Consider the following 17152-nt stretch of genomic DNA (forward strand, 5'->3'; position numbering starts at 1 on the left):
GATCTTCTCCTCGTTCTACTGAGTCTTATGGAGTCCAGTGGGTGACCTTGGAAGTCTGGCAAATCGCGTTATCCTCAAATACAGATATTCCGCCTTGAAGAAAGATATCTTGCGAAGCGCTACTTGCATGTGATGAATCATACTTACGTAATTGTAACATTTTGTGTACGGTTTTACGAGCTATTTTAATATCAATTATCTTAAAAAGGTATAGAATAACAAGATTAAATTCTGGAAATTATTCATACTTATTTTTCCGTAACAAAAATCGTAACTTATATATATTAAAAAATTAAAAACCCATAAAAAATATTATTTTTGTTTCGAAAAAATAGTTGCAAATTCTTTCAAAAATACAATCTTGCTATTGATATACGATCTTTTGATTAATATACATGTTATATACGCATAATACATAACATGTGTATGTATCATTTATTCTGCATTCTGATGAACATTTTAAATTCGAAAAAGAAATTGTTAAAAAAAATGTTTGTGAATACTTAGAGGAAAAATCTGAAAGTTTCACACAAGAAGAAAATAATGAAAAACTTTTCGTAGATATACAATTATTTTTCGGACTAAACGTCTAAATAACTTTTATTTAGCAACAAGATTATTTTTGTCAATTACATCTTGGAAAAATTTTATTGGAACTTTGGAAAACTCGAAGGATTATGGGAAGAGTATTCATGCTGCTAAGAGGAAGAGTATTCATGCTCTGTTACAAAAATAAAGCTTACTAACAATAGAGTGCTCTGTTAATTTGGCTTATCAACAATATCGATAAAAGTCTTTCACGCAACAAATGTCTTCTTCTGTTTCACACCAACATGCGAGTTTCATAAACAGACTTAATCTGTTGCATTTTATTTAAATTCATCGCAATTATCTATCTTTTTTCTAATTTATAATAATAATTATATAATAGATAGATGTAATAAACGCACAAAACAGCGCGCAAATCACTTTTGTACTAGACAACTAACTCATGTCCATTTATTGCTGACGAATTGAGACGATTAATTTCGCGTCAACATGTATCTGGATCTCCAGGCCTTTCGCGGGGGCACGAAAATGTTGTGGGTGTTCAGCATGTGCTGTCGCAATTTGCCGTTCTGGGTGTATCTAGAGGGGCATAGCAGGCATGCAAAGTGCTTCTGCCCGCCGCATTCGAATCTCAAGTGCTTCACCAGGTTGTGCCTCATTTGATACGATCTATCGCATTGATGACAATTGAAGACTCGGTTCCCTTTGGAGAACTCGCCTACGAGACCCAGTGCCGCGATCGACGGCAAATCTGCAAAAGAGGAATGATCGGTTAGTATTGGCCATAAACGCAACCATTAGTCTCTTGAATTAACATCAATAACGTGTAGAAGTATTTCCCTCTGGCGCCAATATCTTTTCCTTTGAAGGTGAAGGCGAGGGGAGGCTAAAGGTAAACGATCATCTATCAAAAGTTTATTTCGGATTAGATATGTATGTTACACTTTTTTTAAGCGAAACATCTCTCAAGTAACTGCATGAATCAATAATTTGTTATATAATTTATAGTTTCCGAGATTCTCGTACGATTTATTTATTTTAAATTTTTAGTAATTCATATATTGATAAATCGGAGTATACACATTTATACACATTAAAGATTTATCATCTGGCATTACATAAACATTCTAATGGGATATTTTCTTCTTTTATAAAAAAAATTATATTTCAGTCCTATAAATCTAAATTATCTATTGAAATAAACATATACATCTAAAGTCAAGCCTATTAAATCTACAAAAAATATTAATGAAATATAAAATCGGTGTACAATAATTAAATAAAAAATATATAAAGCAATTATCGAAAATCTAACAAAATAATATATTTTCAATTTTAAAATCTCTCTTATATACTTCTTGTAATCAATCAATATTTTATATTTCTTCTACTTTATGATTACATATATATCAACTCGCATATAAATTAATTTCCTAAATTCTTTTATTCATCGGTTATTTGCTATAACATTATTGGCAAGCGTTCTTCGCATTAAAATCCAAAGGAACCATATATTGATCATTGCAGTTCGTCCACTAAGAATGCCGGTCCTATTATAGTTGCATTACGGTTATTTGGCAAAAATTCGTTTAGGTACCGAAAACTTCGGCGGCAAATAGATATTGTGTCGCTGCAGAAGATGACGACGTAGACTGATGTTCTGCGTGTACTTAGACGGGCACACGTGACACTTGAAGTTTCTCTGGCCGCCGCACTCAAACTTCATGTGTGTCTTCAAGTTGCGTTTCATTTTGTACGTTCGTCCGCATTGGGGGCACATCAGCGGCGACTTCGTCGAATAATCCTGAAGTCCATCCTTCACTCCCTTGGCGTGATCTGCAAAGGAGAAAGGACAGTGTTAGAGTATTTACTACGCACTTTCACGCTTTTGTACAAGACGCAGCTAACGCGACTGCAAAAAATCGACTCGTCTGCAAGACTAAAGACAGGATAGATACCTTGAAGTATACGCTGAAGGACAAGATTAATTACATGCACGATGTGTCGTAGCTTCTCGCACACGTGAACACTCTATTACGCTCTTCCAACCGCACATTAACGTTGAGATAACGCGTGTGTTATACTATACCAAGAATATAATGAAGAATATAATGGAGAACGAAGAACGTGGAAATAAACACGCGCACACGTAATTGCCGCAGATTTGTCGGAGTAGAAGAACATCTCTCCCTACGTATTACAAGAAAAATAACGGTTTATTATATAAAGAATCTCTCTTCTTTCTCTGTCTTTCTGTATTAGTTTAATTAAATTTATTTGATTACATTTTATATACAACTAATATTATCTAAATACTTATAATTAGTTGGTAATCAAAAAACAGCAGTCATGTCATCAAGAAAATTTTTTTCTTCTTTGGTTTGACAAATAAAAATACATTACATCGCGTTCAAGAACAATTTTAACCACTAATTTTGTCTCAGTTAACTTATCAGTTAACTTATCAAACAACAAAATAATTCATATTTTGCTTATATTAGTCTACTCCTAATTGACAATATCCTATTATTGTATCATAAGTTAATTCAGTTGACACAGATAATTGAAACTATTTATATTTTCACTTTTCATCTCGCATAACAAATTAAAAAATCTTTAAAGATATAATGCAGAATATAAATGAAATTGATACAATTATTATTAATGAAAAATAAGAAAATAATTACAATTGATTGCATTATAAATGATATATATTAATAAGAACATACGCAAGAAATTGACAGAAATAAATAATACCTTTCATCCATTATTTACAGGTAGATAAATCTAAAAAAAAAAGCATTACAATTCTTAATCATCATCGCACACTAATTATTAGATAAAATTTAATGTGTATACTTATTTCCTACAAATTATGTAAATTCCTTCACTCTGATGTTTTTTTTTTTTTAAACAATGGAGAATAACGTAAAACGCAGAGCGATGACCTAAATTCTGCGCTGATCGTGAAGACAATCGGCTTTAATCATCAATGGATACTAATTAATAGTGCTCGTTGAACTATTAAAATGCAAATCGAGAATACTCAAAGAACGGTAAGCACAATTTAATGCTTCGATCGCACGTGACGATCCAGATTGCTTTTTTGAGCGAACCGGCCCTTGCAAATGGGACAAATAAACTTTGGCTCCACACCGCATTCATACTTTTGATGCCGCCACAACGATGTGAAAAACGTATAGACACGATTGCACCTCATGCATACATGCTTCTTCTTCGTCTTCCTCGATTTCTCGTAATCGTCTTGAGACTGCCGCTCGTACGGCTGTCGGCCCTTGTTGCACTCGAATGCCTTGTGACGCAGCAGCGAGGCTTTCAGGGCGAATGTCCGACTGCAATCGTTGCAGAGATACTTACGAGGACCCGAACTGCATCCGCCACTTTCCGTAGTCATCGAGCGGAGGCGTCTCGTGTACATAGCGATGCGCGATGTTGACGGCAAGGTGGGTATCGTCCAGTTGGCCGAACTGTATGTCGTACCTACGAATCAAGAAGAGAAGAGATAAAGCTTAGTTAGCGTCGACGATGTTGACTCGAGACAAACTCGCACAAGCGACGTCGGTTAATGCTTCGGAAAAGCAACTGAGATGATGTATGATAAAAGATAAGATATAATATAAGACATAATGTGTATATATAATATCACAATTCTTAATAATAGACATATATACAGGTATATTATTTTTTTTAAGATACATTTTCTTATATTGATAGAGGAAAAGATAAAAGGTCAGAAAGAGAGAATGAAATTTATTTTAAATTTATTTCAATAATAGCAAACAACTTCAATTATTATAAATATATACGTATATACATATTTTATCAATACATCTGTTAATATACATATTTTATCGTAATTTAAAATGACAATATTATACAACAGTTATTATAAAATTAATTAAATTGTATCTAAGAATGTAACTTTTTATTTTATAATAAAACTTTGATATCAACCGTGAGACTGATTTTATCAATAAAAATTATGATGTAAGTGAAAAGTTAAGTTCAACATTTATGCAAAAATACAAAAAATGTATATTGTGATTGAAATATCTCTTTAAACGTTTTACACACATGTGATTATTCAAAACTAACATATTATAAAATATATTAAATTAATACAATATTTTTTTTTTATTTTATTTAATTGCTAATATTAAAACATTTTAGTGAGAAAATATCACAAAAAAAATTAAATCTTTTTATTCACAAATAATAAAAAGTTCTATGGTTGTGTATCGCTATACAAACGTTCAATTTTATATTAATACATATATAAAATTACATTTTTATTAATAATTATTTTAAAAATTGAGTAATTTAGATTATTTTTATAGTTTACCCAAATATTAAAAATAATAAAATTTTTAAATATCTCAGACAATATAGTTACACAAATTATAATTATGTAATTGCAAAAAAATTTTTCACAAATTAATAAAGAACAACAGTCAGTACAAAAGCTTAAAGAACATTTATATCTATCATCATATACTTAACATTTTTTTACACTTTCCTAATCACATTCTTAACCGCAATCTACGTCGACCAAGTTAAAGATTCTGCGTGAAATCGCTATAAGCATTGAATACATTAGTCCCTTGCGCGTGAAAACTCACTTCGATATCGGCAGGCGCCTCGAAAACCTGTTGATGACCGCCGTATACCGAGTGTTGCTCGAGGAATGCCTGTTGATGCCGCGCCAGCATGTGTTTTATCAAGCTGTCCTTGTATCTGGTTCTGTGTGGACAAAAGGCGCACTTGAATTTGGGATCGACCCCGCATTCAAAATCGTGATGACGCTTCAAATGATGTTTATGCTTATAAGCCTTGCCGCAAACGACGCAGGTATGCTTGAATGATGCAACATTTTTTGGATCAACTGAAACAGAAAAAGATTTGCCGACGGTTAGTACACGTCATTATCAACGTGATAATTCATGATTCTGCTTCTTCCAGGAGTGCTCTGGTCGAAGGTAGGTGCTTTCGTGCTTTCTCTCCGCGAGATTCCATCTCGCATAATTCCATCGTCTTCTACATCGTGTTTAGTGCAAACGCAAATATAATTTCTCATATGAATATTTAGACAATAATAATGATCATGAATTTTTGCAAAATCAAACCCGACTCACCTTGTCGTAATGGAATTTGCAGATCGGGAATTATTTATTTTTCTTTTGTTTTTTATATTTAATTAATATTTTATTTTTCATTTATTCGATAATTATTATTTCGTTAAATTAAAAATTTCATATTTAAAGCTTACAAAATATGAGGAGAGAGAGAGAGAGAGAATATTAGAGAAGGTAGAATAAAACGAAAGGATTCGAGGAGATTGAGCTGTGAAAGAATTTCAGATAGTCTTAAAATGAGTAGCAGGCTTTATTAGAGTCCGGCAGCGTTCAGAATCTGCCTTAGATGTAATTAAGTAATATTCGTAGATATCTATTTTAGCACAATAATTTAAATATGGAATGCTTAGCGAACGAATGGATGATAGAAAAAAAGGACGATATATATATATATATATATCGTAAATTTCATGCATATTTCATATTCATCACCTTTTCTAATCGTGTTTCTTCACAAGAAACTAAGTTCTCCACGTTCTAAAGAGTTCACATGTGGCTTATCTTAAAGAAAATATTCGTCGAAAGTGGCACGATCTTCTCAAAGAACCTAGGAAGTAATTTCGAGCACTTGATCGAGTCGCGAATCGACGTTACTTAGCAGATAACGCGTTGAGAAATCTCTCATGGATCCCGATGTTGCTTGAGGACGACCGAACGAGGTATGAAGCCCTGTCTGGTGTGTTTCATCATGTGCACTTGAAGATAGGACTTGTAAGTCGCCCTATACGGACAGTAGGAGCACTGATGCATCGGCTGTTTGCCGCATTCGTTCGTCACGTGCCTCCTCAGGTTCTTCATCTGATGATAACGGCGATCGCAGTTGTTACAAGCGAAGCGACCTTGGCCGCGACATCGGCGCCGATCTCTCACCTCTCGTGTCATATAACAGTTCATCTTCACGTAATCTGCAATCACGAGAAGTACTTTATTAATATCAGAAGCACATCCTGCTATGACTTTTTTCGTCCTTGCAATTTAACAGGCAAAAACAGATCGTTAATCATCCGCGATCCACATCTCATTCTCTAAATGAGACGAGCCTCGCTGCCAAAGTCCCTTCAACATCTGATTTAAACATAGATAAATGATTGAAAACAAGACGTGCAATACCGCGGAAGGTATTGGATCGTAGAGTTAACGTTACTGAAAAATAATAGGAGGAAAAATGTATATATGTGTAAACAGTTAACTATATATGTATAAAGAGAAGAGATCTGTTGCGCGTACCTAAAAGGTATAATACAAAATATCGCAAACATGCAAACATAATTACACATTCTCCCTATGTAATAGGGATAATATCTCTTTAACACAGGAAGAATATGCTTGAGGTAAACTTATTTAAAATTTATTCCATCCACTTATGTGTCAATCATAAGTGAAATTCCTTCATCATTATCTTCCTAAATTGTGAAAAATTTGAGTAACATATATTTTGACATATTTTCTAGAAATTTTAAGTGAGCAACTGCTGTGAGCGATTTATAAAATATTTATATAATAGTCAATTATTTTATTAATTGAGACAAATCTGATTATGGCTGTCATATTTTTAAATCTTCTAATATCCTTAGTTCTGAGATCAGTTTTATTTACACGTTATCCTTCTACATAATTTACGTATTATATACAACATATATATTATATATCCTAGACCACCCGTACACTCCTTTTCTTTCAAAAACTAAGCATTTTAGAGAAAAACGTTTTGAACAAAAATTGTATGGTTTTGAGGGGAACATCAGATGGTGTCACTGGTTTGACCTTGGATGGCATCGTTAAGACCAAGTCAAGGATACCTTTAATTTCTTAAATGGAATCCCCTATTTTTTATTGCATATTCTTATAGCATTCTATGAGAGCTTTCCAAAACACTATAATAAAGTATTTTTTCATTAAGAATTTTTTGAGTTATTTTGTATCTTAATCTGACATATTTTAGTATAAAATATAAAATATCTCGAAAATTATTTAGTGTTCGATAATTGTATCGTAATACTTTTATGTACAGAATAATAAGATGAATCAAATGGTGTACAGAAAATAATTGTTTTTAAAAAAAGTATGCAATTATTTGCAATATATTTTTTTATAACAATTATTTATTTTTTCTTTATACCATTTGATTCATCTTATTATTTTTGATTAAAATACAAAATAACTCAAAAAATTCTTAATGAAAAAATACTTTATTATAGTGTTTTGGAAAGCTCTCGACATAAGCTATAAGAATATGCAATAAAAAATAGGGGATTCTTCAGACTTAATCTTAATGATGCCATCCAAGATCAAACCAATGACACCATCTTATGTTCCCCTCAAAACCATACAATTTTTGTTCAAAACGTTTTTCTCTAAAATGCTTAGTTTTTGAAAGAAAAGGGGTGTACGAGTGGTCTAGGACCCTGTATATTATGTAGTTTCCACATTATTATAATAATAACATTAATTGTAATAATAACATCTTTCGCGAAATAATTGAATTTTTCTTATTATATACATCGATGACCTTATACAATTTAATTAACGTCTATATATCGTATTAAAAGAAAAAAAAATACATATCAAGACAATAATATGAATATATATTGAGCTGCACTTGATAATGTAAAAAGAAACAAATAAAAAATATAAGGAAAAATAAGCGAATGATATCGAAATTAATTGATTTCAATAAATGAATAAAGTTTTCATTGCAATACATAACATGAAAACTGGAAACAACATAAAGTTTCGATAATATCGTCAGATTTCGACAAGTACATTGTCTTCATCGGCGTAGATCGCGTAAAGTCTACATGAGCTGAATAAATAAAAAAATAGAGAATTTGTCCCCAATCGACGATCAATCGGCAGATACCGCTACGGTATACGGTAGATTCGGATGTACAAGGATGACGTGCTTCGATATACTAGTCTTGTACTTGCTGCGGTGCTGGCAGTAAGGGCATTTGTACATGGGTGGCTTGCCGCACTCCACGTTGATGTGCCGGCGCAGTGACCTTTTGAACTTGTAACATCGCCCGCAACGAGGACATCGAAAACTTTTCGCTGTCATTCGCTTGTCATCCGTCTTGTCATTCTGTTGCGTGTCCAGCGATAGGGGATCGATCTCCTCCGTAACGTCGAAACGCCATTCTGAAAGGGTTCGTGTGATTGTTAGACGACAAAATCCGATTATTTATTATTGTTAAGAGAAGAATATAATCTGTGTGTGTGTGTGTGTGTGTGTGTGTGTGTGTGATGAGTGCGTAATGTGTGCGTGTATATGTATATGGAAACATATGTAGAAAGACGTGGCGAAGCACCGTGCGATCCTCGCTCTCTCGATATCCGACCGCTGAGTAATCAAGACGTGTTAGACTTATTTGCATTATTCTAAATTCTGTTCTCATATATTGCTTCAATAAAACTGTGTTAAACGTCCATACTTAAATAAAAGTTAAACTCTGAAAACCTAACAATTATGCATACAAATCGCAGACCTGTTGCGATCAGAAGTTGTCTTCGTATTTTTTTGACAGCAACAACTGAACGAAATTTCCGAACGGTCGTTTATTCGAAGCAATTTTTATCACAATTCTTATGTTCTTCCTCGAAGAATCACAAATGCATTCGGTCATAAGGGATGAGAAATAAATAATAAATAATAAAAAATAAATACATTATAAAAAATTGTAAAAGTTTTTGTATTAATCTTTTCGGGACTAATTACAATTCGATCGACAAATAATACATGTCGATTAAAATTATTGATCAATCCTAAATTAGAGATATTATTAAGAAAGTACATTAATCCGTGATATATTATAGACGCTTTATATTTATTATTCCAACATTTACTCAATAAATTCTTCAAATATTGCTGTCGAAAAAAATAATAATATTATAGTTTGTTTTATACTTACAAATCAAACTTTATTCTATTTATCCAAATAATTGCACTCCTCTGTATGTTTTCGATATCTCGATGATTAGGAAAAATATTTCCAATATTCTGATAATATTATATTATGATATTGTAACAAAAAACCTATTTGATTTATTTACAGACTAGATATTATAAGCAATTTCTAACATATGAAAACGAATACAACTACATATAAAAAAAAAAAATTTATCAATTTTTTTATTGAAGTAGATAGATATATCTATCATAATAATGTTTTACATGCCATGAACGATATATGTTCTATATGTTCACGTACATTTACAATCATCAAGTTTCAAAACGTTGAATGTATTGATAAGAGTATTACGCCTATTCATACAGTTATGCAATTCCTATGTCTTCTTTATTGTCGATCGTGCGTAAATGATTACAAGTTCATTCGTATCTTCTTATTATTTATTAAGCGTTATTATTTATAGGTACATCCAATTTCGTTAACAATAAACTTAAATATATTACATTGCATGTAAATATTATCATTTAAGTCAATGATTAAACAATTAAATATTTTTGGATATATAAATTAATTACATGCACTGACTTATTTCTGTCTCTTTCATCGTTAATATTTAACTTTGATAATGGAATCTTTGATCTCTGTTTGTGTTTTCAACAAACAGATATAATTCTGTTTTTTTTTTTTTTTCAATTGATTTAAGTATGATATGACATACTTATATCTTACATAAATGCATCTCTTTTTACATATAAAATTAAATTTTTTATTTATAAAAATCTATTAAATGCAAGAAAGATTACATTACAGGAAGATTACATACAGTACATGCACTTGAAAAAACATAAAATAATCTCATATTTTTATAAATCTTTTTTTTTTAATTGTAAAAAAAAATATTGATATAATTTATGCATTGTCAAAGCACGTGTCTTGTGCGCTTATTTGCACATTTACAGTTGTTAATAAATTTATTAATGTATCTAGCAACATATAAGAAGGAAAATAAATAAACAAATAAACTCAGAAAAAAAGCTTGTAGTTAATCATAAATGCGATGCTATATATATTTGACTAAAAGTCTGGCTCCATATCTATCTCTTTTTCTAAGAATATAAATATCTATATCAAAAGACATGACAATATATTATAAAATGTAATACGAATTGTGATCTTTCTTCTTCAAAAAATACAGAACGATCGATAAAATTCTAATATTGTGCGTTTTCATACCCACACATATGTCGGAATATCTTATCGATGAAATTGTTATTGTTTACAAAAATATAGAGTATTGGTATGTCGTTGAAAAATAGCCGCTCGTTAGCGGTAGTCTGATGAAACGTCCTTTGCTCGAGGAATGATTAAAGATAAATACTAAACAAAAGCGTAGTAAATATATTATATGTATACGACTCGGGGTTTAGGAAGCCATCAGTGGGCAAAAACTCAAGTCGCTAAAGATAATTCAGAATTACGCAATCAGCGCGAACGTATATGTATGTACATTATATATATATATATATATATATATATATATATATATATATATATTATTTATAATATATTTATAATAATTTATATATATATAAAAACAAAAAACTATAATTCAAGTATTAAATGTATATGAAAAAAAATAATATTATAATATTAATATTTTAATATAATAATAAAATAAATTATATATTTACAGTTTTACAATTAAAATTTGTTTGAATAATTATAATTAAGCGTTATTATTGCCCTCAATATTATCACTTCATATATTATTTTAATCATTATAAATTTATATATATATAATTATTATCATGGTAGAAAACAAAAACTCTTGTCTACGCATAAATAGCGTGAATTCTGAATCACCTGGAGCGTATCACACATGCGATACTTAGAGTATCGCCAGCGCGAGGATGCGATTCAGTTCCTGGCATCCGTTGAAGACATCTTATTGCCGTTGGGCAAAGTGTAAAATTCGTTCAATCGCTTCATGTGCCTGCCGTTTAGGTGGGTGTTCAGGCTCGATTTGTGCTTCGTTTTGTAAGGGCACAAGGGACAGTGAAACTTGGGCTCCACGCCGCACTCGTGCTTCAGATGCCTGGCCAGGCTGGAGTAATAGTTGTAGATCTTGCCGCAGTTCTTACACGGGTAAGTTTCCCTCAGGCAATTCAAGTAGCTCACCGTGCGCGTATCTGGAAAATAGAAGAACATGGAAGCGACCGGTTAGAAAAGACCAACACGTTCGTGAACACGGCCGCGACTCTTCCCTCGCAAAATCGTGCATAGAGCGTGCGGATAGAGCAAGGTGGATTGACTCCTCGACTGTGTCTAGGGTCTAGCTGGATCCGCTCGTTTAAATCTCGTCACTTAGATTGCCTTCGAGAGAAGTGCACATCGTGCACCGTTAAACGAAATGGCCACTCTTTCTGCACAAATTCACAAGCGTACATCATTGAAGATGCATTTCATGCCAAGTTATATCGGAAATATTGCACCTTCATTATTTGTCAGTTACAATTATAATTAGCTTGCTTTTTTAGCTGATTTTATATACAGTAAAAGAATTTTATATATATATATATATATATATATATATATATATATATATATATATATATATGTAACCTACACATACGAGAATGAGGCAGTACAACATATGGAAATAAAACTCCATAAATAATTTTTATTAATATTCTTCCACATTCCATTTCATATTAATACCATTTTCATTCGCTTTCTGTGTGAATCATTAATGATGAAACTGATAAAATAAATGAAAAGTATCATAACTTAGATATAGAACTAATTTCGAAAAAGGATTATTCATAACAATAAATTTTTTCTTTCCAAAAAATGCTTCTATTTTTTAAATTGCAAGAGACAACAAAAGAATCGTATATTAAATCAGAAACTATGTAGATCAGAATATCATTATTTTATCGAATATTGTAAAATAATGTTGGAAAAAAAGCAATTACAATATTTATTTTTTTTCATTGATATTTCTCACAACGGTACTATATCGCAGATATATTCATAAACTATAATTATATTCGATAACCTAATATAGGTTATTCCATAACTTAATGGCATAATAAAGCAATTTGAGTAACAATATAAATTCAACATCCTAACAATTTCATTGATATAGGAAAGGAATTAATAAAGATAATTATTGAGATCGAGAAAAACAGAAGAAAAACATAATCTTTCTGTTATTACCTTAATATTAAAGAATTTCTAATAACTAATAATATTTTTTTGTCTCATCTTAAAATTTAATTTAATTTTCTTGCGTCATTATCGCAGGAAATCATGATCGTCTCCGAACATTAAAAATTCGCGTATGTCTCGCAATGCATCGCGTTAAATATTCGCATGGGGATGCCGTGCTTGCTGTATCGATGTAGAACCGATTTCGATATAGAGTACATCTTTGCAGCCTTCCTCAAGGACATCCCACCGGCGACAGCTTCGATGGCTCTCGTCACCTGTTCCGAATTTCGTTTAGATCTCCGCGACTTCATCGTATATCTCGTGTTTCGTAAACGGGTCTCGTAAGCAAATGATTCTGAAACATGAAAGAGGCACGAATAAAGCACACGTACTTACATGGACTCAACACTCGGACGAATTCGATGGAGTTTCCTTCTCGCGCGATATTTCTCGCGAAGAAAAATTGATAAAATCGTACAAAGAAAAATAAATATGTGAGAAAAGACTGTTCATGTTTCAAATAATTAAAAGGAGTAATTCACACCTTTTTCTGATGTATCTCTTATTAAAGATCCACGAGTGTGAAAGTGTGGGTATCCTGAAAAAAATTATACAAAGAGAGAGGATTCAATCCCATAAACAGCAGTAAAAATACGAACGATACGATTAATTAATTCAATTAATTCTAGACTAAAGCAACAATCAAGAGATCTGAGTGAGGTAAACAGTCATTTTTTATTTGAAGAACATCAAAGTCGAAATGTATTGTAACACAGTCAATAATGTATTTCTTCTCAATAATGTTTTGCGAAAATTCGCCTCTTATACGCTCGCGTGGATCCTCTTCATGTGCGACTTTAGGTTCCACTTGCGATTGCTCTTATAACTGCAATACGGACAGCACTCTGCTTTCTTCTGGCCGCATGAGGCCTTGACGTGCTCCACGAGATGATGCTTCCATCGATATGACTTTGCGCACTTGGAGCACTTGTACCTACCCGCGATGTGATCCATATGTTTGAATCTAAACTTGCGCTCGACGTAACTGTTAACTCTGCTCGTCGTGCTCGTGCCGAGTACCTGATAGTCCTCCCAAACCAGCGAATCTGAAACATAAGAGCCAGCTCGTCATATACGCGTCGACTATGTCTAAGCTATAAAAGCGACTGTTCGGACGCGCGATAAATTTGTTTTTACTTAAAACATCTACATTTAAGCAGCATGCGATGAACATTGACATTTTTAGAGTACATTTCATACCTATGTTTGAGAACTGGGTCTATTGCGCTCTGTCTCTGTTCATTCTTTACCGCTTCACGTGAGCTAACTCTTCAAGTAAAAAAAAAAAAGAAAACATCGCCATAATAATCTATGGGTTTTTTTATTTATAATAAAAATAATAAAGACTAATGTGTAAAAAAGCTACCGTAACCTGACGTGAAAAATTAAAATAGAAATGTACTTGAAATGCATTTAATATTTTCAATCCCATAGTAATTTATGTAATAATAGTGATAATTAATAGTGATAATTAAGAGATCTAGTAAGCAAAATAATGATGCTCGAATTATAGTAAAAATCCCATTAAAAGTATCAATCTTATGACAATAATCGGTGAAAATTAGACAATAGCAAGTGAAAATTAATGAGAAATATTCAGTAGTAAGTAGTAAAATCGTAAAAAAAGAGTGTTCGGCACAATAATTAAAAGAAAATTACGAGAGGATTTTAAAAAATGTTAGAAATAAAATATTATAATGCCGCATATTGTATCGATAGAATTTTCATCCTGAAATTGAAACAGCTCATGATTTTTTTTTTTCGCACGCAAAGAGAGCTGGAAATATAATTTCCAATACGTCTAACAAAGACAAAAGGATGCGATTCGAAGAATATTCTCGTGACTGTGAATATGTACATAGGTATTTATTTAGAAAGCAAACGAATGCGAAACATTGTTACACAAACATTTAATCGCAGGGCGATTTGGCCGGCGCGATGTGTGGGTCGATCGATCTACGGATCTATCGATTGGATAAAATACATTAGCGGTGTGTCTTGTAAATAGGTGATTCGTACGTTATTCGTCTCTATTATTAATACTGTTATTTGCCAAATGTGTATGTTATCGTTTCACGTACATGATAAGAGATTTTGCGATAATAACAAACTTTTTTTTGTAACAAGCACCTTTTAATACGAGTGTCTTCTCTCTAAGATTATCAAAATTCTGATTTTGCTACGTTTTTCGAATATGATTCTGCAATTGTTTTTCAAACTACTAAACTTGTATTTTCTTCTGTTTACGAAGAAGTTTATTTTCTTCTGTTTTCGTGTAAGATACGCTTCGTTACATTCAATCGGCTGAAGCATATTATGTCAAAGTATTAATTTCTTTTCTATGAAACGTTGAAGTTAATCACAAATTTAAATAAGTTATTAATGAGATGATATGGCGCTTCGAATATCTGACAATAGTTCAACCTAAGTCTACGTAATATCATTCGTTTCCGTTTCATTATTGCGATGTAGAAAAACAATCCAGAAACAAAAACATAGAATTAGCCGGTACAAAGCTATAATATATCAATGTTTAGCTTGGATGAAATTGTATATATTATAATAGAGGCCACGGATGCATGCTTATCTCTACCGATGAGTATGCTTTATCGTAAAAGAAATTACTGCCTGTCGTGGAATTACGCTTAATTATAGTCTCGGTACGTCGATAAATGTATGTAAGTAACTGTCGTCTCTAAGATCCGCTACGTCATATGGCTAAGTGTAATTCGAGCTAGCGTAATTTACAGTCAAATTGCACTCTACATATGCATTTCTCGAGCAGTCTCTATAATGCACGATAATCGACGGTACAAGGACATATTACTAATCGCGTTAAAAAATGACTCCACCATCGACACCCTCTTAAGTTTATACGCTCATCCTTATCAATCTACTGTTTTGACTTCAAGATCAATATAGTCGATGATCGCCGTTTTCCGGCGTATACTTTATAATTACGGGACTATATTAGTGTCGCGTTTTTTTTAGATAATAATCAGACTTCTCCCTCTCTCTCGCACTTTATACACACACGCAACACATACAATGATATCGAAACTTTTTCGAATTTAAAAAACAATGACTTTTAAATGTTACAAGCACATCAATAATAAGTTTTTTTTTTTAGGCAAAAATACGAGCAAACAGAAAATCTGCAGCCAAACTAAAATATTAATTACATTCTTATTTGTAAAAATAATTGCAATCTCTCTTATTTAAACTAGAAATTAAACCTTACCTAGAAATCTGATTATCTTAGTAAGCAAAGTCCTTTTGTCGAAAATTTTGATTATCCTTGCTGCGAGTATACTTGAATCTTTTTCAATTAAAATCAAAACATTATATATATATATATATATATATATATATATATAATTTAATATATAGTAATATTATAATTGCACATTTCACTTAATATTAAGTAAAATTCCTATGGACATATCGCTCTGCTAATAAAATATAAAAAAGAATATTCATGTTATATATTATCTCCGAACCGCAGCTGAAATCTTATAAAAGAAACAGCCTTTCTAGACTAGAATTTGTTCATTCAATAGTTATAATTACGTCTACGTTTTCTTATCTTCACTTTCTTCACAATTCACATATTCTGCAAATAAAAGAAATATCTAGCCTCCATTTACAATTTAAAAAATAATCCAAAATAAAATAATCTCTTTCACATACACAGATATAAGTCCACGAACGTCGCAAGCGTAACTCAGATAAGCTAGAATAGTCACAGCTCACTCTCGCAAAGTCTCGAATCTCAACGACTACGACATCACACAGAGTTTATAGTACGACACTTAGACCATACAAATCATTGATATGAATGTGTCATATTACTATTATACGACGTCTTACGTTTTCTTCGAAAGTCGATACTTCGATAATTTGAAAGCAATCGGATATACATAAACGCTGTACATATTAGCTGCACTCGATTAGTATATTCATAAGCCAGTATCTTGCTCCTCGTTAGAAAGCAACGCATCGATTTGAACTTTTTATCAGATAAGAACATAGTGGGAAAACATATGATATTATCCGACTAGTTGTTTATCCTCGAAAGATTCGCGGCGTGAATTATTGTAATTTCTATCGAGAGATCGACGAATCTGTCCATCAACTCCACATCGATTCGTATCGCGCGAAGAACACGCGGACGAGTTGCTTTCGCAGTGACATCGCGATTACGGAAGAACTGAGGATATCGGTCAGCGCGTCTACTTGATGTTGTGCACCGAGAGCAAGTGCTTGAGG

At 32.1% G+C, this 17152-nt stretch overlaps 2 protein-coding genes across 16 annotated transcripts in view; both read right to left on the bottom strand.

Annotated features, from left to right (window-relative positions):
* LOC126853708 (lipase member H-B-like) overlaps nt 1-17152 on the bottom strand; it is a 261537-nt gene that overhangs the window by 208761 nt on the left and 35624 nt on the right. The window lies entirely within an intron of this gene.
* Nucleotides 1-17152, bottom strand: part of LOC126853662 (longitudinals lacking protein-like) — a 177124-nt gene that overhangs the window by 53376 nt on the left and 106596 nt on the right. The window contains exons 7-8 of one of the 15 annotated variants that reach the window (XM_050599593.1): nt 5190-5452; nt 3856-4050 (exon numbers count right to left, since the gene is read on the bottom strand). The exons of 9 other annotated variants lie outside the window; for them this stretch is intronic. In XM_050599593.1, the coding sequence (XP_050455550.1) occupies nt 3961-4050; nt 5190-5452 (353 nt within the window). In that variant the 3' untranslated portion in view covers nt 3856-3960. Of the gene's footprint in view, nt 1-636; nt 1301-3454; nt 4051-5189; nt 5453-5933; nt 6608-11512; nt 11800-13617; nt 13930-17152 lie in introns of those variants that run through there. 5 more of the 15 variants (XM_050599624.1, XM_050599584.1, XM_050599622.1 and 2 more) reach the window with 5 other exon arrangements.

The sequence above is a fragment of the Cataglyphis hispanica genome, chromosome 12, assembly GCF_021464435.1.
Source record: "Cataglyphis hispanica isolate Lineage 1 chromosome 12, ULB_Chis1_1.0, whole genome shotgun sequence".
In the NCBI taxonomy this organism is placed as follows: domain Eukaryota; kingdom Metazoa; phylum Arthropoda; class Insecta; order Hymenoptera; family Formicidae; genus Cataglyphis; species Cataglyphis hispanica.